At 38.1% G+C, this 13,556-nt stretch overlaps 2 protein-coding genes and 2 non-coding genes across 5 annotated transcripts; all 4 read right to left on the minus strand.

The window, feature by feature from the left end:
- Positions 1-458: 458 nt before the first annotated feature.
- Positions 459-6,020, minus strand: ghdc (GH3 domain containing). The gene is made up of 11 exons (XM_005815183.3): positions 5,784-6,020; positions 5,300-5,590; positions 4,240-4,436; positions 3,965-4,159; positions 3,764-3,883; positions 2,858-3,155; positions 2,409-2,598; positions 1,398-1,469; positions 1,167-1,300; positions 996-1,084; positions 459-919 (listed from the first exon to the last, which is right to left on the minus strand). The coding sequence occupies exons 1-11, from the start codon at positions 5,866-5,868 to the stop codon at positions 698-700; spliced, it is 1,893 nt and encodes a 630-aa protein (XP_005815240.2). The 5' UTR covers positions 5,869-6,020; the 3' UTR covers positions 459-697.
- A 472-nt stretch (positions 6,021-6,492) lies between these two features.
- Positions 6,493-6,575, minus strand: trnal-cag. The gene has a single exon. It is a non-coding gene; the product is annotated as a tRNA-Leu (tRNA).
- Positions 6,576-7,172: 597 nt separating this feature from the next.
- trnal-cag lies at positions 7,173-7,255 on the minus strand. Its single transcript has one exon. It is a non-coding gene; the product is annotated as a tRNA-Leu (tRNA).
- A 638-nt stretch (positions 7,256-7,893) lies between these two features.
- On the minus strand, positions 7,894-12,021 carry LOC102223686 (FERM domain-containing protein 6-like). 2 transcript variants are annotated; one of them, XM_023340689.1, is made up of 13 exons: positions 11,946-12,021; positions 11,672-11,762; positions 11,482-11,561; positions 11,339-11,397; positions 11,028-11,247; positions 10,406-10,561; positions 10,132-10,197; positions 9,811-9,879; positions 9,557-9,719; positions 9,297-9,458; positions 8,618-8,695; positions 8,496-8,518; positions 7,894-8,412 (listed from the first exon to the last, which is right to left on the minus strand). In XM_023340689.1, the coding sequence occupies exons 1-13, from the start codon at positions 12,015-12,017 to the stop codon at positions 8,362-8,364; spliced, it is 1,290 nt and encodes a 429-aa protein (XP_023196457.1). In that variant the 5' UTR covers positions 12,018-12,021; the 3' UTR covers positions 7,894-8,361. The 2 variants fall into 2 exon arrangements, with proteins under 2 accessions (XP_023196457.1, XP_023196456.1); XM_023340688.1 differs by having other exon boundaries at positions 8,618-8,734.
- Between the last annotated feature and the right edge of the window lie 1,535 nt (positions 12,022-13,556).

Genomic DNA, 13,556 nt, shown 5'->3' on the forward strand with positions numbered 1-13,556 from the left:
GCAAAACATTTTATATGCTTTTTTTTTTAATCTACAATTATTTAAATTTAGATAAATAATAAGTGTATAAACTTTTTTTAAGTCATAAAACATTTGTTATAAAATACTTTTTGTGGTCTAAAAGTACTTCCAAATTAACGATTTTGGCCCTCATGGTAGAACGTTTCTGTTGTAATCTGTTGTCTGCCATCTTCAACTGTCACCTTTAAGCTTTAAATGTTTCTATAAGAACTTAAATTAATGCATTTAATGTTCATATGTAAACTCAGATGCTGCATATGACTGACTTTCTAGTTGGAAACCATATTATTGCAAAAACTTGCAAAACTATTCATAGCCCTTCAAATTTCTCACATTTTGTCTCATTACAGCCACAAGTTTAACTGTATTTTATTGAGATTTTGTGTGTTTAACCAATTCAATGGCTGTCAGTATTTTTTAGGAAATAAAAATCTGTGTAATGATTGATACAGTATTTACTGAATAATAGCAGATGTCCTTAAAAAATCTCAACACATAAGTAAAGCTGAATGAATGAATGTGAATCTTTTTATCATGATAGAATAAAAAACACTAAATACATTATCGTCATAAAATATAAATAAACTGTTGTAATTTTTGTGTTCAAATCCTCCCAAAGGCAATTTTTAAATCTTATTACTTCACTTCCTTTCTGTTCATGATTCATGTCTCATCTTCAGGAAATTGTTTTTCCCAGCAGGAACTCTGCATACTCTTTCCGTCGGAGCACACGATGCATTTTGAAAGTGTTGGCCGAGGTGCTCGTGTACGCCATCATCTTCTTCTGAAGCTCCTTAAACGCCCCTTCTGACACCAGCTGCACCCTCATCGGCCCGATGCTGCCTTTTATACGAAAGGACCTATACACCGCAGAGTCCTTCTGGAGACAAATGTCCAGCTGGAGGGACAGAAAGAATAAAAGGTAAGAGAAACTTTTGCAAGAATAAATCAGAGATCACTGGATTTCGTCTCACCTTATATCTCTGTTCTTCTGTTAGATTCCTCACTCCTTTTAGCTCTATAAACACTTGGTAATGAGGATCTGAGCCTCCTATTGAATCGCCTGTAAAGGAACAGTAAATTCAACATTCCTGGAGTATAAAACGTCAAATTTGAAACTCAAGGATAAACCCGACAAATTTTACCCAAGATGCCGCTCTCGGCACAAGAGTAGTCGACTAGCTGAGCTCCGGGCCACTGAGCGACGGCGTTCTTCAACGCTCTGAGGAACAGCGCCTCAGAGACTTTCTCTCCTCGAACGTTGAGCATCTGACCTCGTCTGACAGGAGACGGAACAAAAAACAACAAAAAGCTCAAGAATCTTTTACGCTCTGGATAACATGACATTTGGTAGTTAAAGGATGAAGCTTTCAAACCTGTACTGAAACTCCACAATTGGACACTGGTTATGAAATCCAGCGACTTTCACAATGTCTCCGATACGATATCTGTGACACAGAAAGAATGTCACATTGTAATAAACCATAACATTGTCTGATGAACTCAGCGATTACACTGCAAAAACACAAAATCTTACCAAGTATTTTTGGTCCAGTTTCTAGTGCAAATATCTTAGTACACTTGGAATAAGACAAACTAACTTAAAAAAAAACTTTTCAACAAGATATACGCACTTGTTTTAAGTGAATAATTCCTTAATATTGATGAAATAGTAGATTTAAAAAAAATTTCTATTAAGTTTTTTTATTTCAGTTTTTTTCTTAATTTTTATTTTTTTTAAATGCAGTTTAAAGAAGCAGATAAATAATAAATAAAAAAACAGAATTTTTAAAAACAGAATTTAAAAAATGTAACTAAAATTTTAGGTATTTTAATGCCATAACAAAGCACTCATTTATTGTAAGATTGATTATTTGTAGCAAAGGAGCTAAAAACATATTTAAACTGTTTTTAGAAAAAACACATTTTCTAACAACATGTGAAAAGCTCAACTTTTTTTGCTTGATTTAACATCATTAAGTAATTAATAATTGGAGGGAAAATATGTTTAGTACATTTTTTTACAGTATTTGAACAGGTTGAAGCAAAAACTATGAAGGAGCTCTGGGTATAACATACTTAGAGACAAAAAAATGATTATTTTTAAAGATTTACTTTTATCTTAAATGCAAAACATAAAAATATTTTTGCACAATTCAGCCTTAATTACAGTTCTGATTGTGTTGTTCCTTCAGCAAAATGCCTTTGTTTTAGTCTAAATATTTCATTTAACAATTAGTCGATTACTAAGTTAGTTGACAATTATTTGAATTATTGATTTGTCACAATTAATCCGATTAATTGTTTCAGCAATAGTCATGATACATCACTCCTCATAAAACTTCTTCTCTCTGTTATTTAAAAAAAATAAACTCATCATATCAGACCTGAAAAGGCCTGAAGTGTTGGTGATGATGAGTTCGTAGTTTTCTCCTTCCTTCACCTCCTCCATCAGCAGAGTTTGGGGGGTTTCTTCATCCAGGCTGCTTTCCGGCAGGAACTCACAGAACATGGAGCGCGGACAAAGCAGGTAGCGTCTGTCTGGTTCCTGAGGCCACAAGTTCACCCCTATCAGACCTGCAGGGGCAGAGGAAGTGAATACTAATATTTAGTCATTATATTTTCTGTGAAACCTGCGAGTGTTCGTACTAGGGCTGTTGTAAAAGAATATTTTTACGGCGCTGCCCACCACAAATAATGACCCGGGCGGAACACGACGCACTAAATAATAAAACATAATTTAACAAAGCTTCGAGGTAGATAAATTTTCCTCAAGGAATTTTAATAATCAAGGTCCTCAAATCATTCGAGGAATCGTTTCAGCCCTAGATCGTACCCTCCGTAGCAGCGTAGAAGGGTGAATAGAAAGGCACTCCTCTGCAGTAATGCTCCCTCAACATTTCCCCGTAGATCTGATTGGAGCCAGAGTCCACTGCCAGCACCAGGTTCAGGTGAGGCCACAGGCGCTTGGCAATCCCCCCAAAGCCCTCCTGGAAGTGGGCCCTCAGCTGGGCAGCCCTCTCTGCATCTGGCTTCATTAGAGCCTCCAGTCTGCTCCTCACTTTGGGCTCCAGAGTCAAGGCCCTGCTGATCGACCCTCGCTCCACGTCCTCCACCAGCTCCTGCCAGCGCTCCTGTTAGATTGAAAGCCAAACAGAAACACTCCTAGTTATCTAATTAACTATTATACTCTGATTTATAAAAAGTGACCCTTTAAAAAACAGGAATGTGAAAAAAATGATGCAATATACTATTAGTAGAGATGCTTTACAAAGTATGATCATTTCTAGCTATCTATTGATGGTAGTTTTATTTTTTGGTGAAATTTAAAGAACTATAATTAAAATTAAACAGATAATATATTGGTGAGTTAACTTTTAAATGTGTGTTTAATAGTTAAATATTTGGATTTTACAAGTAAGATTATGTAGGTGGTGAAGAAGTGGAGATACTTTTAAGTTTACACTTCCACCGATTCCCTTGAATATGCAAAACAAAAGTTTTGACATTATGATTTATGTTGCAAGTATTTTTTTTGCACATATTCAAAAAATTAAACAAAGTTACACTGAAAACAAAGTGTTGCAACATGGGGAACAAGATTACAGGATTCTGAAAAAATCTAATGAAACACTTTTGACATTTGTGGTTGTAAAGTGACAAAAAGTGGAAAAAAAAACCCAGTAAGAATGATTAGTTGAGCAAATGTAGCTCAGCAGAGCGTTTAAATTTTGACATGCACCTGAAGAGCAGTGAAAGCATAGAAGACTGTAGAAGCAAAGTTGGACTCCAACGTTCCCACACTGGGATCTTTCAGCGCAAACAGTAGGTGCAGGTATAAAGTGTCCTTCTCACTGGGAACCTGACAGGAAAAAGAACATTTTCATAAATAAATTTAAAAAACTCAAGAAAATGAGCCACTTGTCTGATTTTGTGATTGTACCTCAAAGGCAGGAGCTGGAGTCGTATAGAGGTTGAGGATGTAGCGAGACGAGGCGGGTGTGGAGGAATTAGGTCCGATAGAAATTCCTGCCTCTGATTGGCGAAATGTGGGAGTGTAGAAGAATTTGGTGGTGCGCTGAAGGCTGTCGGACTCGGGAAAAGCCTTCCGCAGGGCTTCTAGACAAACAGTCACCCCCTGATACAAAGCAATGCTTCTTATTACATGCAAAAGACAGGACAGCACCAGAAAAAGAGGTGAAGTTGAATCAGCCTGACCTGCAGGAAGAAGTCTGTGTTTGTGTCCTTGGTGCTGAGCAACATGGCGCTCGGTCCCGACGTCCCAGAGGTCATGGCCAGAATCAGCGGCTGCTCAGCAATAATTACCTTCTCTTCTCCAGCTGCAATGCGTTCGATAAACTCCCGGTAGTCGCCGTACGTGGTGATGGGGTGACGGGCTCGGAAACCAGCAGCGTCTAATGAAAAGGCCCCGGAGATACGGGGTTCAGCTTAATGAAAACACTTCATGTCTCAACGTTTTCGAGCAGGAATGTCTAAATTTTCCAGATTATGACAGGTAGCACTTTCTAGAAGCAGAGAGGAGAACATTGTTTTATTTATTTATTCATTTTACAAATAAAATCTGAAAGTGCTGAATGATGAGGTTCAAGTACTACTTCAGATTCTAATTGGATTTGTCACTGAGGGGATGTTGTTATTCTGGGAGACGTACAGCGACAGTTTTTCACTACGCAGCATTTTGAAAAATGGGCAAAAAGTTTAAATTAGACCACATCTGATTAGAGCTCCTGCTTTGACATGTTCGCCCATTAGATGACTTATGGCAAACCACAAAAGGGTCTTCTTATGGCCAAACTTTTGGAGGACTAATAGTCTGCTGACAGATTCTCCCTCCTCAGCTCCTGCCAAGCTGTCATAACCATGCTTTGGTAGAGTTACCATCTTTCAGATGATTAATTAATCAGACCTTGGTGAGATAATCAAAGCTTAAACTTCTCCACAGCTTAATCCCTGACATGCCTGCTGAATCATATCTGGAAAGGATTTTACTGAAGTGTATCATTGTAAAGGGGATTGAGTGAAAATGTATTCCACTCTTTTTTTCATTTTGTGTTGATTAAACCCCAATAAAATACTATAAAGTTTGTGGTTGCAACATTATAGAAGGGGTTTGATTGAAAAGGGTACGAATAATGTCAAATCACTGTAAACACATCTTATGTAGTTTCATCACCTTTGTTAACAACTCCTCCTCCCTCCATAAACTACATGTATAACATCCCGAGGCTCTCAAATAAGTATTTTTTTCTGTCTTTACCTTCAATAGAGCGGAAGTCATACTTTCTTCCATAGAAAGTGTCCGCATTTTTCCGGAGTCTCTTCAGCAGCGTCTCCTCCTGGATCTGCTTCACCTTGAGCGTATCGGCTTCTAGTTTCTTTCGCTGCTGCCTGCCAAGCCAGCCCACAGCCTTCACCGCCACATATTGGCTCAACAGGCTGCCCAACGTCCGCTTATCACCCTTCACCTTCGAGCTAACGTCCCTCCAAAGCAGCGCCATCCCGGCCAAAGAGAGGACGCCGGCGGCAGTGGGCAGAGGGGGCGGCATGGCTGCAAGAAACACCGAGGAGTTACACAAGAAAAACCGGAGGTAGACGTGACAGCAGGGAGCGCTGTTGGTTTAATTTACATCGTTACAGGTTTCTTTCCAGTTTAGGACAAAACTGCTTTAGTTTCAAGGATGGTAATTGACTTTAGCATCTTTTTACACATTCACCAAATATCATGTATTCAGGTAACTCACCCAGGAATTGCCCATTAATGGCGACAGCTGCGGAGAAAACGGCAAAACAAAGCGGTACTGCGACGCTAATCCATGAGCAAGCCATAAGTCCAACAAAAATAATCGGATTCTCCTCTTTTTAATTAAACTAAACGAAAACAACGTTCAGTCTGCATTTGTTTCTAGGAGGTGTGGGCTTTTTCTTCAACTTTAGCATCAGTGCGAAAGTCTTCCGTGTTTGGCTGATGTTTGTGTCCCTGATTGGTTAATCTCTCGGTGACGTAACTCAGTTTGTTACTCGCAGCCAATGAGAAGTAACAACAGGACCTACAAATGAAAGCGATGGCACAGCGTACAGGTGCTGTTAATTGAGATCGGATTAAATTTAATTCGGTTTTGGTATATAGCGCGTAATAACACGTCACTTAAGAAATCCTAACCGGATGAATAGATTCGCATTATATCAAGCTATAACTTCTATGTAGTTATAGTAATTATACCGTTATAGTCATTTACAGTAGTTATATTCTTGTGATTTAGAAAGAGACAAATATGAACCCCTATTTAGCGACTAAATAAGTCACTATTCGTTTTAAGAAATCTCTAAATTGTAGGCAGTATATCAACTGATATTGTGGAAAATGTACATAGATTTCACGCTGTCATGGGATGTTTTCAGCGTGTTCTGAAATCCAAAGATTATGTAGAAGGAGGTAAAAATAAAACTTGATGTCAGAAGTGGGATTCGAACCCACGCCTCCAGGGGAGACTGCGACCTGAACGCAGCGCCTTAGACCGCTCGGCCATCCTGACAAATGTGCCTTCACTTACAAACAAAAACTCATCAATATTTCCATGAACACCCAGAAGTTCGCTATTTGCTGTCCAAATGAATGCCACGCCGAATTTAACGAGTAGGTATCAACGCCATTTTAGAAATCGGCGGAGATAAAGACTAACATCATAAAAGCCCAGGTTCCACCGAGATTTGAACTCGGATCGCTGGATTCAGAGTCCTAACCATTACACCACGGAACCCCGCCTTTATAACTGTTATAAAAGAAACTTTTCTGGTACAAAAGTACAATTTTCGTGTACCGTTAGTACATTTTTACGATATAGTTTATCTCCAACATTGTGGTGGAACATTAAAATTATTTGTCCACATCTTTAAGTGATATGTTCCCATTAGATGAGGCGTATGGAAAGCTGTTAGCAGTTGCTCAATGAATGACACCGAAATACAGACTTTATTGTCAAAAAAACGTTCAGCTGCCTTGAACATGTGGTGGACTTTTCCAAAATGGCAGGATTGCCTGCTTGACTCAGCGTCAAGATTAATTCCACATATAAAGATTTATTGTGCGGTATCATGTAATCGTGAGTAGCATCATGAATGAAAACAGTTGCTGTCAGAAGTGGGATTCGAACCCACGCCTCCAGGGGAGACTGCGACCTGAACGCAGCGCCTTAGACCGCTCGGCCATCCTGACTATGTGACGTGTTATGACGCGCCCTCCTAATCCGCAGCACCAAAAATTCACTGATTTGTAAACGTAACGCACATCTTAAACCTGTAGTGAAGGTTATTCTTTGCAGAAAAGTAAATTTGCCAGTTCCTTTAAATCTTAAATTTAAGTTTTGAACAATTAATACATGTATTTAATGGTATTCTAATTTTCAATAAACTGTGTATATATGTTTTTTAGTTCTATGGTCTTTTTTTGGGAGTTCCTGAAAGTTTGGGGATTCTAAGCAGTAAAATTATGAATTATAAACTTTGAATTACATTCAGTGACTGAATTGAAAAATCATAGATTAATTGTTCACCAATTGATGTTTTTAAGCCTTTATTTTTGGTCATTATCAGTTTCTAGCTAATAAAACCACAATATTTAACAATATATTATATTTAAAAAGTTTTAATGCAAGATGTGGGCAGAATGAAATATGTTTAATACCTGCTTACATTTTATTTTCGAAAAGTACCTTTAATTTGAGAAATTAACCTTATTGAAACTAATATCTAATTTATTAAAATTGACTTATGTGTAGCAGTAATTGCAGATGAGCTGAATACAAATGCACACCATACTTTTCAGATTTTTATTTATAGAAATATTTTCCCTCCACCTTAATTACTTCTAGTTCATGTTGGTGTATCACATAAAATCACACTATGCATAAAAAGGTTGTGGTTGCAGCATGAGGAAAAATGTGTTAAAGCTATACACTTACTGTGGTGATTTTAAGCCTGCAAAAACTAATGGAAACATAATACTAGCATTATGTAGGGGTTACATTTTACAATAAAATTAAATTTACTTTATTGTATTAAGCAGCATAATGGCCTGTTTAAAGAATGCTTTATTAAACCAATGTGAGATCAGCATAGCAACATAAGCATAATAATAAACATAATAATAGCATCCAAGGGATGCTCAGCATACTGGCAGATTATTTTAAACATATATTTTGGTTTTATTCTGAATGCAAATTTGTAGAAAACAGAATATTTTGTTGATATATTTCCACTGTTTTGCTGTGCGTCATCGTCTTGTCCTGAGCTGCAGAACATGCGACAAACTCCCCTTGCTTTTCACTGTGAGTCAAAAGAGCGAGAGGCTGCACCCACTCTTTTACACAAAACCTGAACACCAGAAGAAAACAGAGACGCATTTAAAGTAGGACCAGCATAGATCATCCTCAAAGAAACAACTGAGTTTTACTCACCTGCTTCATTTCCATGGTCACAGCTAATGAGCAAAGACAATTTCCAGTTACATGATGCACAAAATAACATGACACACCCACACGATGTAAATAATTTCTTTGGTGTTGATTGTAACACACACCTGCCCAGGTGGAAGATGGGAGCCGTAACGGTCCGTCAACAGACGCACCGTATAAGAACTCAGCTAGCCAGGTCACTTCTGCTGGGTCATCGACAAAAGCCTCTTCAGATTCAACCTCTTTTTAAAACAAAGATAACTTTATTTTAAGACAAAAAAGGGTGAAAACTAAAGAACAGATGAATGGTTTCAGTAAGTATCTTCAAAGAATGCATTCTTGGGTTGCTAGGTAACGGGCTGGGCTTGGCTGGGGTTGCTAGGTAACGGGCAGTGGTTACATTCTAGAGCTTTTTGAAACCGCTCACCAAAAGACATTAACTTATTGCCAAAAAAACAGCCGGGTGTTTGTTTTTAAGCACTTAGGCTGATTTTTAGAAGCAGTAGAAACTCAAATGTGAGTATGTAGAAATGGGCAAAACGTGAATGTTTCCAAATTTCCCCCTCCCTTTAAGTCAAAAGTATTCACACAAGCTTAAATATATACATACATCCTACTTCCCCACGTAAAAAAAAAAAAAGGATTATAAATATTTGAGCCTGAAATGAATAATTTTGACCATGTTTTAATTCAAGAAAAACTAAATTAAAACTTGAGAAAACCTTAAAATTAATAAATTCACAAATTCATGTTAACAATGTCAAAAGAAAGCCCAGATAACGGATCAGTTCTGAATTGTATGACCTGATAGAGGACTTTGCTCCTCCTCCGCTCCGTCTTTGTTCCAGGTTGTGTCCGTCTCCACGTTGCTGCAATCTGACGCTGATCCAGTGAGGTTGTAACATCGGAGTCTCTGTCTTAAATGTGTCATGTCACAGATATAAGCCTCTCTGTGGAGCTGACAGGCTGAGAAACAGAGAGCCAAACGCAGAAAATCAGGACATTTAAAACAATCTAAAGGCTCAACTGGGGAAAAAGTTTGAAATTAAACTAAATCTGCTGACTTTGCATGTCTTCCAGCTGCTGGATGTAGCAAGCTGCGTCCTTGCTGTTCACGTAGAAGCGATGGCTGTCGCTCAGGTGTTTCAAAATGTGCTTTGAGTGGAAGGCTGAGTGGGTGTAATATACCAGCTTTGAGTCGACTGCAGCTATTTCAAACCTGCTGCCCTGCAGAGGAAAGATGAAGAGCGAGTAAAGAGGAAGAGCTTCTGTTGTGTGAAATTATGCCTGAAATCTGTAAGTGGAGGAAAAGAACAACCTGGAAAGTAAACCGGTCGATCTCAGACCAGGTAAAAGCAAACAGTACACGCTGCTTCCCTTCCACCTCCTTAAAAATAAAAGAAAAAAGAAATTAATAAAGTCGACAGAGAGTGCAGAAGGTAAACACTGACGCTCAGTGATTTATTTATTTGTATGCCATATTTATTGTGGGACTAATCATGCATCACACTGTTTTATTAAGTTTAAAATGAGACATACAGGCTTAAATAAACAAGATTCCTCATTAATGTTTGACTGAATTTGTTAATATGACCTTCATCCTCATAATAAATGTATGTAAACTTCATAGACGTCCCACCTGATAGATATAGACTCCATCCAGCGCCACGCCGAGAAGGATCGAACTTCTCAGCTCATTTTTCCCCTGCACAGGGGAAACGTTGAAATAACATAAATGGGTTCAGGGAACCAATTCATGGCCAGCATGAACGGTAGAAAGATTACAAAGACAGAGGAAACAAACAACGCAGCTTGTGAAAGGAAAACCAAAAGCTCGGCTCAGAAGGTGGCCGCTTGCATATGAGTTTTTAAATGGTTGATTTGCTGGAGGTGAAGTATGGTAAAAGTCTGACCTGCTTCATCCTGTAGAAAGTCAGCGCTGCATCCTGCAGGCTGCTGGCCTCCTTTATGAACTGCAGGATGGCTCGGCGGCGCGGCGTCCCTCTCAGCTCACCGTGCAACACTGGACTGTGTTGGAGAAGGAAGTTTCTCCCTCTGTGATTTATTAGCTGACACACAAAATCAAAATATATGCGTGCAGTCTATACTTAGAGTCACTATTTAAGCTTAAAAAAGGTAAAAATACGGCCTAGAAATAAGTTATCTGATTTTTTGAAATCCAAACTTAGATTTTAATCAATGTTTTCCCCGTTTTCTTTTTAAAAAAGCGACAAGAGGATATCATTAAAAACTGGTTTTTATTTCAATCATTCCTTCTACGATAAAAAACAAGACGGTACTTATTCGACACTCTGAACTATGGAAACCAAAGGAGTGCATTGGTGAAAAATATCCAGATTTTTTTCCAAAAATTAAATCTTCCAAAACGGAAAATTTGATTAATTGATAAAGTCAATTTATCGCCCATCATTATCTAAAAATGACATCTTTAGAGATGATTAAAAAGCAGAATAATCATGAAATAACATGGAAACTTTGTGGTGGTCAACCAGTTTTTCCCTTTTGTTTTGTTACCCAAGGTGGAAAGTAATCTTCTGGCAGAAAGTATTGCACTCTCTCTTTTTTCTCATCTCCTCCCTCGTCTTCAGCTCCTTCTCCACGTTCCAGATCTCCGACTTCAGCCTGAAGCGCTGAAGCTGCCAGCTGGAATAGCAGAGCTTCCTGTTGGTGGTCCTGGGATTGCAGCACTTTCTGCCTCAGCTCCCAGTAGTAAAGTTGCTGCACCTTGCTGCTCCTGGAAAGGGATGAGAGAGAAAACGCTCTGCCTCGTTGACGAGAGCATCAAACAACAAAACCTGAGCAGGAGGGGGGGGATCCAAACTTACAATATCAGCAGCCCATTTTCTAAATAAAACTTCACTCTGAGAAATACGATGAATGGAACCTGGAAGTGCAGGATGAATAATTCAGCTTCCTCATTTAAAATGTCAGGAGAAATATTCCATGAATTATGCAGAGAGAAACTAACCTTTAGGGAGTTCCTGCTCCATGTTTTACCAAAATATTTCCTCAGCTTTTGTTCCAAATCCAGAAAAAGATATTCGTTGTCTTGGGTTATAAATTAGAGGAGGAGAAACAGTGAGAGTTTATGCATAACCTCCTCTGCGTTCCGGAGTCAATGAAGAGAAAACATTGCTTCCTGAAGCTCCCACACGTACCTCTGAGAAGAGCCAGACCAAACACTTGGAGATCGCCGACACCGAGCGAACGCAGCACCGTTTTCATCACTTCCTGGCCTCTGGCTCGCCTCTGGAAATCAAGAAAAACAAGAAAAGCTCAATTAAAACACTTACACAATGATGTTAACTGCATATGTGTGTGGCTATTATGTTGCTATATTTGCAACAAAATGTAAAACTGTGTGTAACATGAAAAGTAAATGCTTAAAATAATTTTTATGCGGTGGAAACGGTGTAAGGAGAGCCGTCTTACTCTGACAGAACAATCCAGATGCTGTTTGTTGGGCAGAAGAACGGAGACATGTCTCATTTGTTTCGTCCTCATCGTCACAAAAACCTCAGCAGGTCTCAGTCCGCCTTAAATCCTCCTCTTTCCTTCCCACTGAATCTGGTCCGGCCTCCTCAGACTTTATTACACGAAAGGGAGAAAAGGACGGTGGTACCAGAAGACTGGAGTTGCAGCCCTCGCTGCAAAAATCAAAATCTTACCAAGTATTTTTGGTCTAGTTTCTAGAGCAAACATCTTAATACACTTGTAATAAGACAAAACTAGCTTACAAGTAACTTTTCAGAGAGATAAGAGAGTGTGTTCTAAGTTAACAATTCCTTAATATTAATTTAAAAAACAAAAACAACAACAAAAAAACAGATTATCTCACTTATAGCAATGTCTTGTTATAAGTGAAAAAATCTGCTAGCGGAACCAGTTCTTTTATATCAACATTAAGGAATTATTGATATAAAAAAATATATATATATTCCTTTAAAGATATCCTTTTAATAAATGCTTCCGGAGGTCGTAAACCAGACCAACTGTCCCTACCACACACATATTTACAAACTCATACAAATTTGCTGTTAGGAAAAATGCTTACTACTCAAAACATTTAATTTATTTTAATTTAGTTAATGTGGTAAGCCTGGTAATCTCTGGTGAAGCTTTTCTTGTTTTTTTATCTTAAAAATGATGATGGAACAAACTAGGGATGCACAATATCGGATATGCCGACATACTAAAACTCATTCAGTCGATAACCGATACCCATACCGATATTTTTTCCCTACATCTACTTCCTGAAACTATACGTCTTTCTCTACTGTGGGGTTAAAATACAGTATTATCTTTACCAGTTTATCCTGCTAAAATATGCAAATGCTAAAAAGGAGGCTAAAAAAGATGCAACACTTTCAACTTTCATTATGTTTAATTTCAAATGTATTCATGACAATGAAAACACTCCAACAGTACACATTTGACTTTGTGCTGTGCTGCAGGCATCTTCGTCACTGGTTAGTCATATAAAGACAACTTTTATATCGATAAGTTACTTTGACGGAATGGCCGATGTCCGATATTAAATTTTACAGCTAATATCGGCCGATGCCGATACCATTCCGATAATATAAATGAATATTTCTGCTGCACAAAGCAGCACAAATGTAGCATAGTTGATTGACATATTTCACCTGATTTTGTAAATGTAGGCAATGGGGGTCAGTTGACCCTTGATGACCCTTGGAAACATTCATCAATATCGTTAAAATGAGAGCAGCACAAACTAAACTTTTTTAAATGTTTGACTCAAATTTTGTTTTTAAATTGAAGGTGTGGGAGCCAAATTCACACAGTTCTCTGTGTTGGTCCATCGCAGAAAATAAAACACATTGTGGAAGATTTAAAGATTTAAAGGACGTGAAAACCTTTCCAAGACACTAAATAATTCAAATTTGACTTGATAAATAATATTTAAATCAAAAGTTAACTCTTCCAAAATCTTCCTCTGCAACTGCAATAAAAGCTGAATTTAAAGTATTTTATTATCCATCCTTCCCAGGAAAGATAAAACATGTAGACAAAAGAAAA

Source organism: Xiphophorus maculatus, chromosome 10, assembly GCF_002775205.1.
Source record: "Xiphophorus maculatus strain JP 163 A chromosome 10, X_maculatus-5.0-male, whole genome shotgun sequence".
Classification (NCBI taxonomy): Eukaryota; Metazoa; Chordata; class Actinopteri; order Cyprinodontiformes; family Poeciliidae; genus Xiphophorus; species Xiphophorus maculatus.